The sequence below is a fragment of the Rhamphochromis sp. 'chilingali' genome (genome assembly GCF_963969265.1).
Source record: "Rhamphochromis sp. 'chilingali' genome assembly, chromosome: 15".
Taxonomy (NCBI): Eukaryota; Metazoa; Chordata; class Actinopteri; order Cichliformes; family Cichlidae; genus Rhamphochromis; species Rhamphochromis sp. 'chilingali'.
In genome coordinates, this window is record NC_137942.1 from 2,710,779 (window position 1) to 2,730,834 (window position 20,056).

The 20,056-nt window shown below is 43.8% G+C and overlaps 1 protein-coding gene across 2 annotated transcripts in view; it reads left to right on the forward strand.

Moving 5' to 3' along the window:
* tmem104 (transmembrane protein 104) overlaps positions 1-11,495 on the forward strand; it is a 75,967-nt gene extending 64,472 nt beyond the window's left edge. For both annotated transcript variants that reach the window (XM_080904753.1, XM_080904754.1), the window contains exon 10: positions 5,456-11,495. In XM_080904753.1, coding sequence (XP_080760879.1) covers positions 5,456-6,219 — 764 coding nt within the window. In that variant the 3' untranslated portion in view covers positions 6,220-11,495. The remainder of the gene's footprint in view (positions 1-5,455) is intronic.
* Positions 11,496-20,056: the final 8,561 nt, after the last annotated feature.

The following is a 20,056-nucleotide window of genomic DNA, read 5'->3' on the forward strand; positions in this document are numbered from 1 at the left end:
CTGAAATCCAGTCCATGAAGGTGATTGTGAAAGTTTAATTTCAAACATTTATAACCTGTGATTTCAGTATAACTGCCCAAATAAGCTCCCACAGGCCAAAGATGGCTGATGACTGGTAGATATGCAAGTATACAGTCAGATCAGACATTAGTCACTCCTATGATGAAGTCCATGAGATGTCAGATTGCATCAACGTGCGAATAGTAGCATTAACAGCTCCAGTGCCTTTTGCACACTCAATCCATCACCTAAACCAAAAGGAGTCATTTCAGCAGGGCGCACAGCATTTCCTGTTGTGTATACTAGTAAGTGAGGACTACATCGATGTTTGTGACACCTAATTTACAGGTCAGTTAACTGGTTTGGCATTTTTAGGTTTTAGAATTGGCTAAGACTACAATAGAGCACTAAAATAATACTGTTTAGTTTAAACATCTACGCCTTTACTCGCTCACATACTTGGTAAAATTATCTTTGGGTCTAATTCTCCTGAAATCATTTGAGATTTATGTGTGAAATGTTTCCGGTGAGCAAATAAAAACCACAGAAGAAGACAGGAGCATTAATGGCTACAAGAAGACGTGATGAGTTTAGATTAACGCAGAGTCGTGTGTACGCACTACCCGGCTCTCTGTAATTTGTCACTGAATAATGCCTTTTAAGGAGTAATGAATGCCCCTTATGCTCGTCTCTTACGTCAGTCCAGAGAATTATGAGGCCTTACTGAATTTACTATGTAAATAAACTTCTACACTCAGTTAAGGTGATCAAAGCTAATATGCTTTCATTTCACGGCTGTACAGTACTCCAGCATTGAGATTCATGGCTTATAGGTGCAATGAGCGCGATAAAATTGTCACGGCCGGACGTGATTTGCCCACCTCGTGTAGCATTATGCAGGCGAGGGCCGGTGACAAATGAGCACATTATGAAAGGCTTCAATCTAGTGCTCAGCTCCTCTCTACCATCTGATTGACTTTCAGTTACTTTGAATTATAATGAGTTGGTTCCTGTGACTTTAGTGGGATAAATGAGTGCTTTGTCTCTGATCAGCATAAAAACGTTCTAATTGTGGGCCAAAGAAATGTTTTCCAATCGATTCTTTTCAATTTAAAAGCATTTGGAGTTATATTTCATTTTTAAGCTTCAATAAGATTTGACTGGGAGCTTCCCAGTACAACCAGCCCCGTTGTCCTTGCAGGCTCTCCTGCAGCATCTTAATCTTGGCCAGACTTGGAAAAATGTGCTTTAGGTAATGTAACCGTGCCCAACCACCCTGAGGCACTCTTAATTAAAAGCCCCGTGCTAGTTTCCTTCCTGTGCAGCCTGTGAGTGTTGGAGAAAGATGGAGAAAAGCCTTCTTTCTCTTCCCCTGCACCTTCGTCTCCCTGGTGTACCGCAGGCAGACGGGTTTAGTTGCCAGCTATTTCACACATAGCTTCGTGCAGACAGAAAGGCGGAAAAAGATGAGAGTTTGAAGGAGAAAGAAGACAGGCGGAGCAAAGGGGGCAGACAGATGGTTTTGGCAATGACTCTTTCACACATTGCAGATGTTTTGTAGGAAGAGGAGCAATTCAGAAAGAGTATCTATACAGCACAGATAAATTAAGGGACTTTTTTGCGTGTCATCGTCCTTGAAAGCTGGTGTGTTGCCCATTCGTTTGACATCTCTGTGTAAGAGGGTTGAGGTTGTAGCGGGGAGTCGCAGAGCTTTCCCCGGAGCCACAGATTACATTGGGCCTAAGCCAAAGATGCATTCAATATTGAACAGTCGTGAAACAGGTTTTACAGAGTTTGTGCTTACATGTGAAATTCAAGGCAAGCGTGAAACAAGGGTGCGAAATGTAGCTGTGTTGTGTTTTCCTGACACGGCTACATTTTCAGCAAGTGTTCAATCAGGCGGCCCATCAGTTATAATCCCATGAGTTTAGCCTCTGGAGACAATGGCCCGAGTTTTGGAGAAAGCTAAACGATGGACACAGCTTCTGGGTCTAATGGAGTTGCTTTCTTTTGACGTGGCCAGTAGGGGGCGACCTTTCTGGTTCTGCAAAGAAGTCTGTTTGAATCGAGGTCTATGACAAAATTAGCTCACTTCTCCTTTGACGTATGACCTCAGTAAAAACGCTTCTGATGAGCGCCATGTTTCTCTGTTAAATGATCTTCACTTTCTGAGTAAAACAGACGATAAAGGACGGCGCGCTTTAAAGTGTCGCTGCTTTGTGATAGATGAGTCGGTACCTTATGAGCTTGCAGTGTCGTGTCGTTGCCTTTTTTAAAATTGTGCACGATATAAAATATATACCAAGTTATACTGAAATCAGTGCTGATTTCGTTCGTTATCCATGCAGGTAAATTTAAGCAAGTGAATAAAAGTGAATATTCTTTTTCAGAGATCAGATTACTCTTTTGTAAAGCTCTACATCCACACTGAAACACTGAAACACTAAAACAAAGGCAAAATGAGCTTTTTTTCCTGGTTCTTCTTTGGTCAGCAGTTATTTTGCCTCTTGTACAGTGTAGATGAACAAAGCTTGCCTTGTGGCATATTGCATCCCTACAGTTTGGTCTGCAGATGTTAGATATTCCCATCAAAGACAGCGTGAGTCTCAGTCTTATAGAGTGATGTCAGAGTTTAAGGTATAGAATTATTTTACTGCAGATATGAGGCATATAATGGTCCGAGTGACACTTCCTAAATGTCACCGAGTGTTTAAAGGACAGCTGATAATGAAAGCTGAGGAGCTGGCTCCTGGCCTGGGCTATGACTAACTCCTGGTGTCACGGGTTGATTGAGTGTGTGTGTGTGTGTGTGTGTGTGTGTGTGTGTGTGTGTGTGTGTGTGTGTGTGTGTGTGTGTGTGTGTGTGTGTGTGTGTGTGTGTGTGTGTGTGTGTGTGTGTGTGTGTGTGTGAGGAGAGATGGCTTGCTGGGCCACATGACCGTTAGCCTGTAACAGGACTGCATGCGGCTCTCAGGAGTCTCCTTTAGACACAGCTGCCAACGATGCGCCTCCTGAAATCAATTGGAGCTGCAGTGGGAACCGCAGGACGGTTTTATACTGGGCCGTGAAACGACCGCTGGTTTGTTTTTTACGCCTGATGTTTCTGGAACAAACAGCTGGAAGGCAGTTCAGCACTGCCATCTTTATCCACATGAGGTTAAACTCTGAGAGAACTGAGACCGGACTACAATGTGGTCACCATATCAGGTTTTCACCTCGTTGATCTTTTGAGAGAATTCACTCTATAACTATAGAAATCAGTCAAATGCACCTTCAACTTTATGTATGGCATGTTTTGGAAGCCCAGTTTAATTCAAAATAAAAGCACAAAAAAGGTGGAGAGACAATTATTTCTGATATTTTCATGTTTATATTTTATTTTTATATAATAATAATAATCTGATAACCAGTTTGGAGTTGAGTGGATTATATGCACCAAATACTTCATTTAAAAAAGTTGAATTAAACTGACGCTGTAAAGCCTGGATTTAAACCAAAATAATACTTATTGGGTACACTTTGCTGTTTTACAAGAACATTAAAATCAAGTGAGACCATCAGAAAAACGCTGTCTTAAACCCTCCCTCTTTACTATTTATCATCTCTTTTATTTGTTATTTGTAAAGTTGATAAATAATGTACAGGAAGTTCAGCTCCCTCACACTAACGCAGTCCTGCACTCACAAACACAAGATTCAATCTAAATACCTTTGATAACACTTGGAAGATTACAAGATTTAACCCTGTGGATGTTAGTAACTAATGTTAGAGTGATGTTACTGATATTTAACTAAATTAGATTTTTTTTGAGCTGCAGTTGCGCAACACTGAAGGCCAGATGACCAGATCATGATATCTTTAAAATAGCTTAATTGAAAATGTGTAAAAAGTACATTTACTGTAATAGTTTGCAGAAGTTTGAAGTTAAACATCTTCAAAAAATATAATCTGCAAGAACTATATAGTTTCTAATATAGATGTAAGATGCTTATTTGATTCATTTGACTTACATTTCTGTATTTAAACCCAGAGAAATGATTCATTTAGTGTAATGGTCAACATTTCCCTTTTACTCCTGTCAGCCACCACGCTGAGGCTGCAGTCACACAACCATAGAGACCGGTCAAGCACCCCATAGTAACCACCGATCACTAAGGGAAAACGGGTATTTTCCTGTTGCCAAGTGCTTCCTGTTACTACTTAGTTGCACAGAGTTATATGGGTACTACTGAAAACCTCCCTATGATTAAGTTCTTTGCAGATGTCTACAGTCACCCGCAAGTTGCATTGAGGACTCCAACTTGTCTGCAAATATTTGTGTGTCAACCAACCCACCCACCAACCCCTATCCACCCCCACCCAAATCAGTCAAGGCAGGCGGCCATCCCTCCCTGAGCCTTGTTCTGCTAGAGCAGGGGTCTCCGACTCCAGGTCTCGAGGGCCGATGTCCTGCAGGTTTTAGATCTCACACTGGGTCTGCACACCTGAATCAAATGATGAGTTCATTAGCAGACCTCTGGAGAACTTCACGACATGTTGAGGAGGAAATTTAGCCATTTGAATCAGCTGTTGGTTCAAGGACACATCTAACGCTGCAGGCCCTTGAGGCCTGGCGTTGGGGACCCCTGTGCTGGAGGTTTCTTCCTGTTAAATGGAAGTTTTTCCTTACTGCTGTTGCCAAAGCACTTGCTCATACGTGGGTCATATGATTGTTGAGATTTTCTGTTTTCTTTGTATTATTGTAGGGTTTTTACCTTACACTATAAAGCGCCTTAAGGCAACTGTTGTTGTCATTTGGCGGTGTGTATAAATAAAACTGAACTTAATTGAATTTGCCAACTAGGCCTTCTTAGTAAAAGCAGTAAAACTGTGAAAAGTGTTATGCAAACTGGAAATGGAGACTGTTCACTGTCAAAATAAAAGCTGGGCCTTTTCAAAAATGCCATATGGTGCGCTACTGTTCGGTGGTTAGTTGGCAAGTGTTTGCTCGTCAGGGTCTTTTGTGTAAACTGTGGGAACCTCAGATATCTGTTAGCAGCCAAAGCAAACACAGGGAGGTTTTTGGTGGAGGATCCTCTCGGCAACAGATTTCAGTCCGCAAACTCAACAAGCACTCACCAACTGGTTGAGGAATACACATCTTTCCCTACTGACTGGAGGTTGCCGAGGAATCACCCATTGGTCTTTGGGGGTCATTTGAGGCACACGGTGCTGACGCCCCACTGGCCTGCTGATTTAAATCCTCTGTTTGTGGGGTGCAGTCAGTTGGAAGAAAGCAGGCTTGTTTTGAACTTTAACTTCTTTCATAGCTACTCAAGAAAAATAAAGTGGAGCTGAAAATGAGCAGAATAGTTCTCCTTTCTACCAGGATGGTCAAATGTACAATAATATTATAGCTTTTCTGCCATCAGTGGGTTTTTAAAATCTATTTCCTGTTTTGTTTTTGTCCCTCCAGCTTTCACCATGATGATCATCTTGGCAGTAATTCGCATCGGTAAAGACCACGGCGCGGGACACCCACCTGTCGCCTCCTTGTCTGGGGTCCCCAACCTGTTCGGGGTGTGCGTCTACTCCTTCATGTGCCAACACTCACTGCCGTCCCTGGTGACGCCCATCTCTAACAAGAAGCGCGTCGGCTCGCTGGTGCTTTTCGACTACATCCTCATCCTCGGCTTCTACGTGCTCCTCTCGTTCACCGCCATCTTCTGCTTCGATAGCTCGCTGCTCTACGACATGTACACCCTGAACTTCACAGACAACTGCGACGTCTTAGACATCCCGGTGCTGCGCTACTTCCTCGGCTTGTTCCCCGTCTTCACCATCAGCACCAACTTCCCCATCATCGCCGTCACGCTTCGAAACAACTGGAAGACCCTGTTCCACCGAGACGGAGGTACCTACCCGTGGGTGGTGGACCGAGTGGTATTTCCCCTCATTACACTCGTGCCCCCCATCGTGGTTGCCTTCTGTACACACAACTTGGAATCCTTGGTGGGAATCACAGGGTCCTATGCCGGTACAGGGATCCAGTACATTGTCCCAGCCTTCCTTGTCTTTTACGCCAGGCGCCACCTGGAGCCTGTGATGGGCAGAGATGCCATCAACAAGCACCGGTCACCCTTCCGCCACAGCTTCTGGGTGTGGTTCGTTTTGCTGTGGGCTGCCTTCAGCCTCATGTTTGTCACAGCCAACATCATCCTGACTGACACCAAGAACTGAGAACTCGTATCTGTGTTTCAGTTTGTGGTTCCCGTACAGGAAGCCTTATTGCTGCTGGTTGGGCAGTGTGCCCTTTTTTTGAACGTTTGTTGGGTCAATTAAATGTAATTAAGAGTAATTTATCAAATATTTTTTGAAAATTCAATTCAGTTTTGTTTATATAGCGCCAAATCACAATAAAAGTTGCCTCAAGGCGCTTTATATTGTACAGCAGATACAGAGAAAAGCCCAACAATAGTATGACCCCCTATGAGCAAGCACTTTGGCAACAGTGGGAAGGAAAAACTCCCTTTTAACAGGAAGAAACCTCCAGCAGAACCAGGCCCAGGGAGGGGCGGGGCCATCTGCTGCGACCGGTTGGGGTGAGAGAAGGAAGACAGGATAAAGACATGCTGTGGAAGAGAGACAGAGGTTAATAACAGATATGATTCAATGCAGAGAGCTCTGTTAACACATAGTGAGTGAGAAAGGTGACTGGAAAGGAAAAACTCAATGCATCATGGGAATCCCCCGGCAGCCTACGTCTATTGCAGCATAACTAAGGGAGGATTCAGGGTCACCTGGTCCAGCCCTAACTATATGCTTTAGCAAAAAGGAAAGTTTGAAGCCTAATCTTGAAAGTAGAGATAGTTTCTGTCTCCTGAATCCAAACTGGAAGCTGGTTCCACAGAAGAGGGGCCTGAAAACTGAAGGCTCTGCCTCCCATTCTACTTTTAAATACTCTAGGAACAACAAGTAGGCCTGCAGAGCGAGAGCGAAGTGCTCTAATAGGGTGATATGGTACTACAAGGTCATTAAGATAAGATGGGGCCTGATTATTTAAGAGCTTGTATGTGAGGAGCAGGATTTTTTTTTACAGTTCATTACAGTCGTCCAGCCTGGAAGTAATAAATGCATGAACTAGTTTTTCAGCGTCACTCTGAGACAGGATATTTCTAACTTTAGAGATGTTGCACAAATGGAAGAAAGCAGTCTTACATATTTGTTTAATATGTGCGTTGAAGGACATGTCCTGGTCAAAAGGGACCAAATGTCACATGTTTCATGTTCCACAAAAGTAAAGCTGGAGCAGTGCATGAGAGTTAAAGGGAATTTATTAATAGGGTTTTTTGTCAATAAACACCAGACAGTTTGAGTTTTTCACAAAGTTTTGCACTTTTTAAAAATGTATCCGACAGGCTTTTTGTGGCTTTTTAAGCCTCAAAAGAAGAGAAAGATGTTTAACCCTTATTTATCACCCGCCAGGATTGCTGTCCAAGTATCGGACAAAATTGTCAACGCAACCATCACTGGAGAGCGTTCTTCCAGCAAACGCTTCATTTAAAGCAAGCGTTAGAGTCGGGTGGTGTGACTCACATTACAACAACAACATTACGGGCAACCAAGTAGTTCTGAATGCTACAACGTGGAAAAATGAGTTTTTCCTTTGCAGTTAGCTCGATCATGTTGTTATCTGGAGGATTTGTAGACTACTGGGGATTTAGCTGTGACTCTATCGCAGAGCAGGTTGGTTTTATTCAGTCCACCTCTTCAGCAGTAATGGTGCTTCTGAAGTAGCAGCTGACACGTAGCATCACCCTGATACACAAGAATATGAATTATTCCACAGTGTGAAGGACGTCTGCTCTGTCATCACACTGGCTCAACAACAATGTGCTGTTTTTGATCTGCAGCAACATATGCTCTCATTGGTAATCTGAGTACTCTAACATGCTACTTAACACGCCGTGCTGCTTAACAGCTCTGTGGGTTGCTCTTAAAGTTTGCCTCATTCATATTCCAAACTATAGAAAAGATCCGACGGACCTTGAGGGCAGAATGTTCCAGTAAAAATATATTAAAGCAAGCGGAAGAGCAGACATGAAAAAGAGCCTGTCACATTCAGACTTGTGCTCTGTTGCAAAACTTGATAATGAGATTGGAACTGGGACCAACAGAAGAAGAAAAACGAAGGGATCGGGGACGATCACTCTTTCATGTCTGACGTGCATCCATTCCTCAGCGGCGGCTGCCTCCAATCTCCTCGCCTCCCCCTGGTGAACAATGAAGCTCCGTCCGTGACAGATCCACTGACAGATAGGCTTCCAGGAGGAGCTCCATCTCTGTTTATCACCTGACACTCGCGCCTGTAGTTCACACACAGGGCATGTCTTCCCGTCTTCTACTCCTCAGCACCCATTCATGACTCTGTCAGCCTCGAGCTGTATCCATCACACAGCTGCACCTGACAGGATAATGGAGATCTACAGTGCTTCAGCTCTGGCTGTGACGAAGGCATCCGCGGCCAAAAGCGATGGGAGCCAACTGCACAGCTTCATAAAGTGCACGCTGTACTGTACACCAATGGTAACTTCACTGACACTTGGCAGCTTCTTCCAACTTCATTATCGCCCTTACACTTCCATCTTTGACCCGTTGCACGATTCTGTCTGTGTGATTTTCACATTACAGTGGAAATCATCTGGAAATACTTCAGTGCAGACTAACAACAACCAGAAAAACCTTCATGCTCGACTTATAGTGTCGCACACAGGTTTGCAGGCAAATGTAGGTGGTGCTCAGAGACCCAAGCAGCAGTGACCTCCAGCAGCGTGGTGACCACAGAGTGAGAAACTAGCAGCAGTACAAAGCGGGCAGATCCCAAATTAAATTTACCTGAACTGTGAGCTGAGCTGTCACAGCATAGAGTAACTTTGACATATGACAGGTTCAGCCGCAAAGCGAAGCACGGTGAACAAAACGCTGCTTTAAGGAAAACAGTTGAGATCACAACGCGGCAAAGATGAATGCAATCATGGGCAATGAACTTTCAGCCTTTGGAGACAAACAGCTCTGGAAATAAATGGACAAATGGAAATAAAAAGGCAGCAAGACAGTGTGCCATTGAACACGGTCAAGTTGGCATTTTACATTCAGCCTGGCATCTAGAACAGAACAGAAGTCCCTCATCAGATAGCAACGTAGTTGCTGCAGGACGGCAACTTAACTGCACGTTAATATAAGCAACCTTTGTTTTTATGTAACAACGTAACCAGAATGCCACCAGCTGAGTGAAGTACCTGCTGCGTAGAGACACATCAGTGCAGACCGACTCAGACTGTTTATGAATCAGTCTGGGATTATTTGCAATCCTTCACCGATCTTCAGTCGCTTTTCTATTTTTGCTTTAGTGTGTTGGAGCTGTTAGGAGTTCTTTTGTTCTTTTTGTTGAATATGATTTTGTGACTGTTTGCAACCACCAAAGACAAAATTCAGCATTTAAGAAGCGCAAGAAAGTAGAGCTGGGAGGTGTGTTGCTTTATAACAGAGATACAGATTCCTGCTTGGCTGATGTAGTTTGGTTGCATCCGTCCATTTTCTACCACTTAACGGGGTTATGGGCTCACGGAGGCAGCCCTTTCCATCTGCTGCTTCAGCCCCTCTGTCGGATGTAGAGGACTTGCCAGTCTAATAATAAACTCTAGGTTTACTCTAGGTTAGCACTACTTCCCTTTATGTAAGGCTTTGACTTTGAGATGCTTAAATCGTGACTGGGTAACACCAAAGTCCTTCTCGAAGTCTTTGCCCAGTTGTTTGGATAAAATAAATAATTATTTAAATAAATGTAATTTCAGTGGATTCAGATCAGCATTAAAACCGCATATAAAGAGTCATAGGTCAAGTTTAATAAAAACCACCTAAAGGTTATCTCCGCCCGGATGCGTGCGGCTGTGAAATTCTCCCGTGGATTTTAATTTCAGATTATTAGTGTCTGAGGCTCCACACCTCAGAGTGTTTGGAACAAATGGAAAATGAGGACAAGTACAGATTTCTACTGCTTTCTGGTGATGGTAACATGTGAGGTAAATGGAGCTTTTATTTGGTTTGAAGCTGAAGTATGTAAAAGTCCCAGTCAGCCTGATTGAACATCAGATGGTCGGGAAGTATTTCCAGTGGGGAAATAGTTTTGGTTTACAAGGATTTTCTGCACCTTTACTGTGTAAAAACAGCTTTTTTTGTCTGTGGACTTCATAACATTCCTACATTGTCTCACATTGTTTTTGTTTACATCTCAGAATAAAGATCCAGGTTATGTTTATGGTTAAACTGAGCATCTGTCTGTCAAAGGAAGAACGGACAGGTCAGCTGACCCAGCAAAGACATCCACACTTTTAGTCCAAAGCACAGTTAAAACGTCCTACAGTATATGCAGCGTGTACAGGATGATTACACGAGACTGTGGGAAAGTATTATCTTCCGGGTTTTAATTGTTGCTGTTGTTCTCAGCCTGTAGAAGAATTAACAGTTGTGGTCAATTTACATGCAAACGCAGTTTGAGGGTGTTGGGAGGGTTCAGCGGGTTGAGCAGTGGTTCCAAAGGCGCCGCAGCTTTTTCATCAACCGCTGTAATGCAGTTTAAATTGAAAGGTAATGTGCTGCGACTCGAGTGTTTTTAAGGCACTGCAGCGTCAGTCCAGCACTGCTGAAGGTTACAGGGGTGACGGCGTCTGTGGCGTCAGCAGGACGCGCCCGTCTTTAACAAGATCCGTCGCCAATAATCGAATTGACTGCAAATATCGGCGGTGGGTCCCACTGGTGTGACGCCCGCCAGCTTTGGTCTGGGTTGAGGGAGGAGCGGTGATGTTTAGAAGCCATTTACATGTTTGCAATGACCTGAAGTGAAGCGAATGATACGAACACGTGAACCCTGAAAAGATGTTTGATACTTCACCTGAAGCCAGACTCAACGTGTGTGTTTGTGCGAGCAGATCAGTTATGAAACGTGCCTTTTTTTAAAGAACAGCCCTAAACTTCCTTCTTATCATCTGAAGAGCAGCGTGCCCGACATCATCAGCATTAATCCTTTTCTTTAAAAATGACAATCTGTGTTTGCCAAAAAGAAACTTGCATGTTTTCCTTTTCTTTGTGTTTCATTTCTTTGTTTTTCTTCCATAAGTTTACATCTTGTGTTTGTTTACAGAGATCTGGCTGTAATGTTTCTGCTTTAATTGATATTCTGTTTCTTTTCTTTTTCTGTTTTTTTTAATTATTTGGTTTTTATGACTCACAAAAAAGTTAAATAAATGAAATAAATGATTTATATTCATCTGAAGTGCATCAGCCTTGAAGGAAAACTCTGCTTTCCTAACCCTCGGTGACTTCAGCCTTTTGTCAAACATTTAGGGCTCAAACTAATCTGGTCTCTATTGTACCGTCATATTCTATTAACCGCTGAGATACGCTGCATGACCACATGAACAAAGTGGCTCAAGATAACTTTCTCTTTTGTGCTACAGCATCAGCTCTGTTGTGTTTCTCAATTTGTGATAAAAACTTGGAAGCTGATTTCCATTTGCTGTCCCTGGTTGACGTACTGTATCGACTGTTACTTCAAAACTGATCGAGTTTGTTAATGGAAAAGAAAAATCATATTTTTCTCGGGGTTTTGATGACGAGGGACGGATCGGACTGAAATCTCTGGCTTTCTTACATTTAGAATGACGAAAATGTGCAAAGTTGATCCGAATACGATGCCTGAGCTCATAAACTCATGAAAGGTTTCCACAGACCTTCTATAGGAGCAGACGTTACATCTGCGTTCTGCTTCTACTGCGTCCACCTTTTATACAGCCCGCGGTTACGTCATGTGAGCGAATACCATCATTGCATCATGTCAGTTTGTGCAGCCTCTTGTCTCAGAGATATTCCACGATCAGCTGTTAGTGGATTATATCACAGTGGAAGTGTTTAGGAACCACAGCAACTCAGCCACAGAGTGAAAAACCTCAGAGGGTTACAGAGGGGGGCACTGAATGCATGAAAGGGACCAACTGCAAACAACCTCTGGCATTAACATCAGCACAAAAACTGTGTGCCGGGAGCTTCATGACGTAGGCGTCACAGGTGGAGTAGCTCCTGTCGGTGTTGAGGTGGCCCACCGACAGGACACCAGTCCAGAACCGGTTTCATGCATTTCTGCCAAAACTAAAAACTGGAACGGCACCATCGCTGAAAATTCAAACCAAATAAGAGGAGCCGCTGCAGGACATTTTAGAGTAAACCAAGCTAACACACGACAAACAGCACCGTGATAGGCCAGATGTTTTCTATTGTTTACATTTCTTTATTACAGGTCTTTATTTATTTCATATTGAAGACTGAGCAAGGAGAAGACAGCCAGGGTGGAAGATTTTCCTGAGATGGTGTTCAGAGGTTTCATCCACCGGCGTGTTTGAGGAAACCAGGTAACAGATTGCCAACGTGGTGTCTTTTGACTCGACTCTAAAACAGTGGAAAATCTTAGAAGCGATTAAAGCATTTTAACCAGCAGAGTAGCAAAAACTACTAAACCATAACCGATTCTCCAAAATGATCAAATCCTCCTGTAAGAGTCAATCTAATTACAAGAGTTTGTCCCGTTCACAGAATCAGCCATACATACATTTTCTTCTGCTTTTCTAACTCAGGGTTGCTGGAATCTGTCTCAGTCGTTACAGGGTGAGAGGCGGGGCCATCAGTCTGTCTCATGGCCAACACATAAATTACAAACACGCTTTCATACCAAGGGCCACTTTAGAGTCACCAGTACACCCCGTGCATGTCTTTGGACCGTGGGAGGAAGCTGGGTAACCCTGAGAGATCCCGCAGGCACGTGAAGAACATGCAAACTCTACGCAGAGAGGCCTCGACTGGATTCAAACCTTCCTGCTGTGGACGACGGCGACCGCATCGCTGTGCCGCCCTGTCAGGCTCCTAAAAGTGCAAAAACATGACACATTCTCCCGACTCTAAGAGTCATTCTCTGGAATTGGATGCATGAATCGGTCTCATACCACGTTCATTCATACTTCCACACACTCACCGTTGGCAGTATTTGTATCTGCTCTGCAGGTAATTGGCATCTCCTTTTTTTTCCAGCCCTCTTCACCTCGATCTTCCCTGAAGCATGCCGCCATTTTTTATTTTTTTTTTATTGATACTCGAGATGGCTGTTTTTATTATCGAAGCAAGCCTCCCCCTCTGAATTCCAATCCCAGCAGCGCTGCTCCGGTGTAATTTAATTTACCCTCTGTCCTTTTATGTATGTGGGATGTGCCTGCATGTTTGGGGGCAGAGCTTTAATTGGAAATGCAAACTTAATTAATTCACAGCGTTTTTAATTGCTGCATGGTTTATTCAGCACGGCGGTGTGAAGAGAGCGCACGTACTGGCTGCCTCACGCCTGCAAATATTTGATCACCTGGGGTGATTGGAGATATTTTTTAACTGCTGGCTTCATCAGAACTAATCAAAAACCTCGAACCTGCTCTCTTCTCCGCTGAAGCGTCAGATAATCTGCAGAATTAAACTCCCGTCTCTCATTAAAAACACGATTTTGATTCATTTTCTACATCCTTTAAAAACAGTTTTGTCTCATTTCACTTTGAATTAACGTTAAAGTATCATGTTAGTAAAAGTGCCACGCTTTTCAATTTTACACATACAAGATTTTTATTTATTTATTCATTTATTTTTTAAAGAAATACGAATTAAAAATATTATTTTGGCTCCAGGCAGCTGGAATTAACTCGGAAACGTTTGGATTTTTGAAGGCTGCTGGGTAAGAAGCTGACCTCTCACAGTGAAAATGTTTGTAAAAGTTCCACCAATTTGGGACGTGACCCGTTACCGTGCTTGAAATGGTTTATTTTAATGCACTACAGTCTTTTATTAGACCTGCCGAGTATGTTTTTCTCTCCTGAACTTTAACAAACTCCAGAGAACAAACACGTGTCTTTGCAGGACTTTGTTCTCACACATGAACCTGATTGTTCTCACTGAAAATCTTGTGCCAGACAGATTTTCTCTTAATATTAAGAAAACTATAATGACATAAAGCCAAAATCTAGTTGGTAGTCAAAGGTAATAGAGAGCTTTAACATTCGCTCTGTAAGAATGGACTGATTCAAAGTCCTGAACACGTTTGGGGATTTCTGGACTTTTTCCTTTTAGTTTCACGATGACTTTGACGATTATGCTTCATTTAAGGATCACCTTTAAATCTCACGCAGACATCATGTTTCCCAGAGAATCAAAGGGTTAAAAGTTCCCTGAAAAACACTTTTCTGTTGTGATGCTGCACAGGTAACAGCCAAACAAGCTCGTGTTAGTTTGGGACCAGCGATCATTACCAATGTCTGTATGGATCCGATCCACGCTATCACATTCCCATCATGCCGGCATCTTTCTTCGATGTGTCTCGTTTGGCACAAACCTCAGTGTTGCTGAGTGAAGGTCAGCCTGTAAGCGAATAAGGTTTATTTGATGAGACTTTAAAATGTAAAAATTAAACCTTTACATCAACGTATTATTTATGATATCTTATTTACACCGAGTGGCCCAAAAGAAGCTTTCTTACATAAGCAAATATGTGCTTCCACTGCATGATTACTGCAGTTATTAATATTGTTCGGCTGGCTCTGGGTTATTTAGTGCTAACTGATTAACGATTATCTTCTCATCTCTTCAACAACTACACTGGAACACTTGTGGCATCCTGTGGTCGTCTGAAAGATGTTGTTCTGTTTTTGCTGCATTATTGGCCTCCAGTGGAAACAATAAGGAGAAAGGGAAACTAGGATGAGGTTAAAACTGTCCAACGCAGTTCAAACCTGGAAGCAAAGCAGTGAAAAAATGTTCATTTAAAGGTTTAGTTCAATCAAATCTAAAAAAATCAGAACTCACGGCTTTGTGCACACCTGTGCACCACAAAAAACACCACAGAGGCTTCAGTTTGCATGAAGACTGGACTCTGGAGCAACGAAAAAAAAGGCTCACCTGCTCCGTTGAGTCCAGATTTACTCGTTTTGTGCCATTGGAGGACGGGCAGCACCCAGCATGCATCGCTCCTACCATCACATTATGATCTGGGGTTGCTTCTGTCGGTCAGCTTCAGCAAACTGAGGTCATCTGACAACCTGAAGAGACCGAATGACCAGGTTTCTCTATCAGAGGATTTTTCCACGAGGACGCTGCCGATTGTGAAGATTCAAACTCAGATTATGAATCCAGACATTCACCTCATCTTTGAAATCTTTCAGATATGCTGGAGGAGACACAGCAGGCCGATCATCTCCCTCCGTGCATGTTTACGTCATCGCTTCTATGACGTTCTTCTTTCTTGCTCTGTCAGATATTATTTCTCTGCAGTTAAATTCCCTCTGTGTCTTTGCTGAGCTCTTTTGATAGTCGTGGAAATCTGACCAGATTTGTCCTTGTGAGGACGGACACACACACACACACACACAGTGCCATCTGCAGTCGCATCTATTCTGGCCTACAGCTTTATTACTAGATTTATTTACTGAGGCTGGGTCAGGTGCCTCGGTGAGCCCTGCTTGGCCCCTCAGGTGAGCCCCGGCGGTGGAGGCGATTATGACTCTATCAGCAGCTCTTATTAAGTGTCGGCAGCAGCGGGCAGGGCGCTGTGGCCGCTGTGGAGGGAAATCAGTCGCCGCGTGCCGTTTCAAGCCACTCGCCGCTCATTAACAGGTCACATGTTTCTTCTGTCTGCAGCCGTGTGGTACAGCCAGCATGGCTGAAAGCTTTAGTTCACCTTGCCTCACTAATAGAAGTCATTTCAGACGATGGGAGCAAACACAGTCATTGCTGGGTAAGACATGAACGCACCAGAGCAGAGCCAGGGGTTTGATTTTGGACTGTTGGTACTAAAAGTAGAAATCTGCCCCCATCTACAAACTCCTTTTGTTTCATCATCGCTCACGTCTGAATTTAACTGCCTGAGGTTTTAGCCCGTTTGGAGCTCAATCCCAGCCAGGTGCAGTCTCATCTTGTAATGACAGATGGTTTTCTTTTAATTCCAGACAGATGCTCCCTTTTTTTAAATGTCCTTTTTTCGCTCCCCTCCCTCGTGCCTCGCTGCTGTGAGGTTCATTAGCACAAACGGGGCTTAGCAGAAGTCTTGGAGAGAGATGAGGGTCACAGCATTTTAGGGATGCTGGCCAAGCCCTGACTGAGCTGCTCTGACAGCCTGATCGTCATGCAGGACAGAGCGGGTTGTCTGTCTGCGCTGACGGGAGGCGCTCTTTAAACTTTAACAGCATCTGCATAACTGTGTGAGGAGCTGCGTCCTCAAACCGAGCGTCCAGACAGGAGGGAGGGAGTGTTTCTGCAGCCACGAGTGACCTCATGGGCAAGAGATTCACTTCGGTTTTAACATGAGATATTTGCTCATCCCAAATGTGGGAAATCCTTTTACAACAGCAGTCAGTATAATAATAATTATACTCTTCTTCATTCAGCTGCTCCCTTTAGGATTTGCCACAGCAGATCATCTGCCTCCATCTCTTCCTGTCCCAGCATCCTCCTCCTCTGCATCATCCTGCCTCTCAGCTCCATCTTCATCCTCCTCTGTCCAGTATATCCAGTCTCCCTCCTCAGCTCACACCATCTCAGCCTCTAATTTGACTCATTTCCGCTCACTCCCATTGAACATCTGAACATCTTCAGCTCCTCCTCCTGCCCGATGTCCGTGTCAGACCCAACCATACATCACAGGTCCTTTCCTTTCACTCTCGCTGCTCTCCTTTTATCTAATCCTAAGCCTTCCAATCGGTAAACATGCTACTCTACCTCTTAAATTACAGCCACGTTGAACTAAGTGCCATCGTGGTAATGGCAGTTTTTTGGGGCACTTATTTTAAAAATGTATCTAAATGATTTTCATTTCAGTGGCCACTGGGACACAGACATGGTGAGTATTTAAATGGGGTCAAATCTCCTGAAAAGATTAAAGCGTTGATGACTTTGGCTTGATGATGATAAAGTAACAGGAGGAAACAGCGCTCATACCTGCCTCTCCCCACCCACCTCCTCAGCTCTGCAAGGGGGACATGCCCGAAACACTTCACCTACTGTAGGAGGTGCGCAGGAGGCGTCTCTCCATGTGGAGGAGTACCACGCCATCAGGAGGTTCTGTCGGGCGTCAGCGCTTTGTGGATCAGGTGGAGGTCACAGGTGGTCTGACCCCACCTGCTGACACCGTGGTTACAGGGACATGAAACATTAAACGCAGCGTACAGAGCCCGAAAAGCAGAACTGCAGTGAAAGAAAATGAAAAATATTTGCTTGATTATTTTCTTTGCAGCACTACTGATTAGCTGATACTGGGAAAGTCAACAAAGTCAGAGAGGAGGTCAAAGGTCAGATAGATAATATTATAAAACCTTTTCATCATTTCTAAAAACTAGATCAACACTTTCAGGCGTCATTCTCAAAAACAAGCATTTTTATCATTGCCTTTATTTCAGAGTTCTGGCTGCAGAGCAGTGAATGAGGATTTAGTGTTCCTCTTCTTTAAACTGTAGAAAGGACAGTAAAGTCCGTTTTTATTGGTTTAACTATATTCTCAAACGGCACAGCTTGAATGGTTTGTATTATAGAAACTGTTTGGGGGGGGGCGTGGCCACACGATGCCACAAAGGGCGGCGCTGTAGTTGAATATTCTGTGGCAGCGTGTCAGTGCATGATTAATAATCCTCACACTCGGCGTGCAGATGAACTTTAACATGATTTTCACATTCAGCAGCCACACACATGTGAGCATTCACCGCTTTGTGTTCAGGCTTAAACCTACATCGGATCACTTTTCCATTCAAAATCCAGCTGGAATTTCATTCAGTGGCTCTTATTTGTTTTTATATGGTTAAGGGTCCCATCAGTCCACCTTAAACAAGCTGCCACTGTGGTCTGATGCTTTTATTATTTTTATTTATATGACAGGTCTGCAGGATGACGTCTCAGGCAGCTGTTGGGTCAACGAGCATCTCACTGCTCTCTGCTGTCAGCTCGCCGCTTCACCGAGAAAGCTCTTTGCTGGAGCTGGACACTCTGACACCTGTCTGCTTAACAGACTCGGTCCATGACACGGCGCTCAGCGAAGCCTCGCTGTCATTTACAAACACTCACACACGACTCCACCCTGTTCTGTAGCCCTCCAGGTGATCTCCTGCCTGCAGATTTATAGTGTAACCAGATGGCAGCAGTGATACATCATAGCTGTGCTCCTGCTACATATTACATATTTAATCTGGGCAGGTTTGGCAGTTCAACCAGAAGCACATTAACTCCACTCTTTAAAGTTCGTATATTTTATGTGCTGCTGATGACACTTTGAAATTGACTGTGCATGGCGGAGTACGTGGAGAAACAGCTGGTTCAGCTTGAGTGGATAAATATGGTCCGAGTGCTTATTATTTAAATTCTTGAATATTAACTGCAGAATGTTTTAGTTACCTGCTGTAACGTAAAACAAAAACAAGCATTTCTTCATAGGAGTCCGAGGGGACTGACTCACTTCTGGAGAAGTAAAAATGTTTACGGTCCGATAGTGAGAACAGATTCAGTCTCTGCAGCTGCTGTTAACCTTCAAAGATATGTTTGTCTTACTGTAACACTGGTCGGTACAGACAGAGCCACTAATCTGAGGCATTGACCTGGAATTATTGGAGCTTTTTGGAGAATCTTCATGTAATTATCTGTCAAATAACAGATATCTATGTTTTTGCTGTGCATCCATACAGCGCAGAAATGCAACCACCCTCTTGTCCAGATATTGTTATTTGAAACTCCCGGCCTGCAGGAGAAAATCATCTTGTATTAGGCAGCTGCAGGATCACAGACCAGACACTATCAATCATCGAAATTACACCTTTAAAAAGACACACCTTTAATAAGTCCATCATCCATCGCTGCTTTTCTAAACTGTTCCAGGGGATTATATCACAGAGGTATTCCCAAGCCAACAAAAAGATATAAGCCTCCCAGGGTGTCCTGGACCCCAAACACCTCACTGAGGTGGTGTCCAGGAAGCATCCTAGTCAGACACTGAACCGGCTCCGATGTGGACGAATAAATTCTGAATAACTGAGCTCCTTGTCCTATCTCTAAAGCTGCGTACACACGGTCACTATCCAGGCTCTGGCTGACTTGTTCATTTACTACCAGGTAATATATCAGTCATGGGTGTTCTTCACTCTTATTGGTAGGTTTACAAATGTTTGTCTCTGGCCCCACCCACTTCTCGTCACCAGCACCCGTAGTTGTTTGAAGTCGTGGGAAATCGTTCACTTTCTATAGTCTCTGGTTTCTATGCTGCACTCATAATTAGTGATCTATCCATACAGTCAGTGGATACAGCCTGCTAACCAAGCTAGCTAAACACGACATCAGCCGAAATGCTAATGCTAAGAGTTCAAAATGAGGAGCCGTAAACCAATGGGTGATGTCATGATGACTACGTCCATCTTTAAATACAGTCTGTTTTTCTTACATTACACCATCACTTCAAGAAAGCGTCCGTGGCTTTAAAGATGTGAGATATTTCAGCTTGATGGTGATGAGTGAGGTGTTTCTCTTCACGTTCCCAGCTTCTTTCACTTCCTGCCTGTTTGCAGACGCTGATGGCAGCGCTGCCGGCCCGTGTGTACCCAGCCTCAGCGGTTAAAGGGCGCTGAGACAGAGCTGCCATATGCTGCTCATATACTCTTTCACTGTCCCACCGTCTGGGGGAAAAAAAGCAAACGGCCCGTGTTTTGGCAGGAACTCAGTTTTCTTAGGGATTTTAGGGTATTTTCTTCTAAAGTTTAACCTGGAAAAGCATTCTGCAGCCTCTTTCTTTGTGAACTCCGTCACTTTATTTGAAGGGTTCAAACAGAACCTGCCAGTTATTTGGAAGCCCAGAACTCACTGTGATGTGCTCAAACATTAGCTAACAACAGCTCGATGCTGTTTCTGTTACTGCTTTTGCAGCATTGCTGGAGCACTTTGGGCTGTATGTTCCACACTCGACTGTCACATA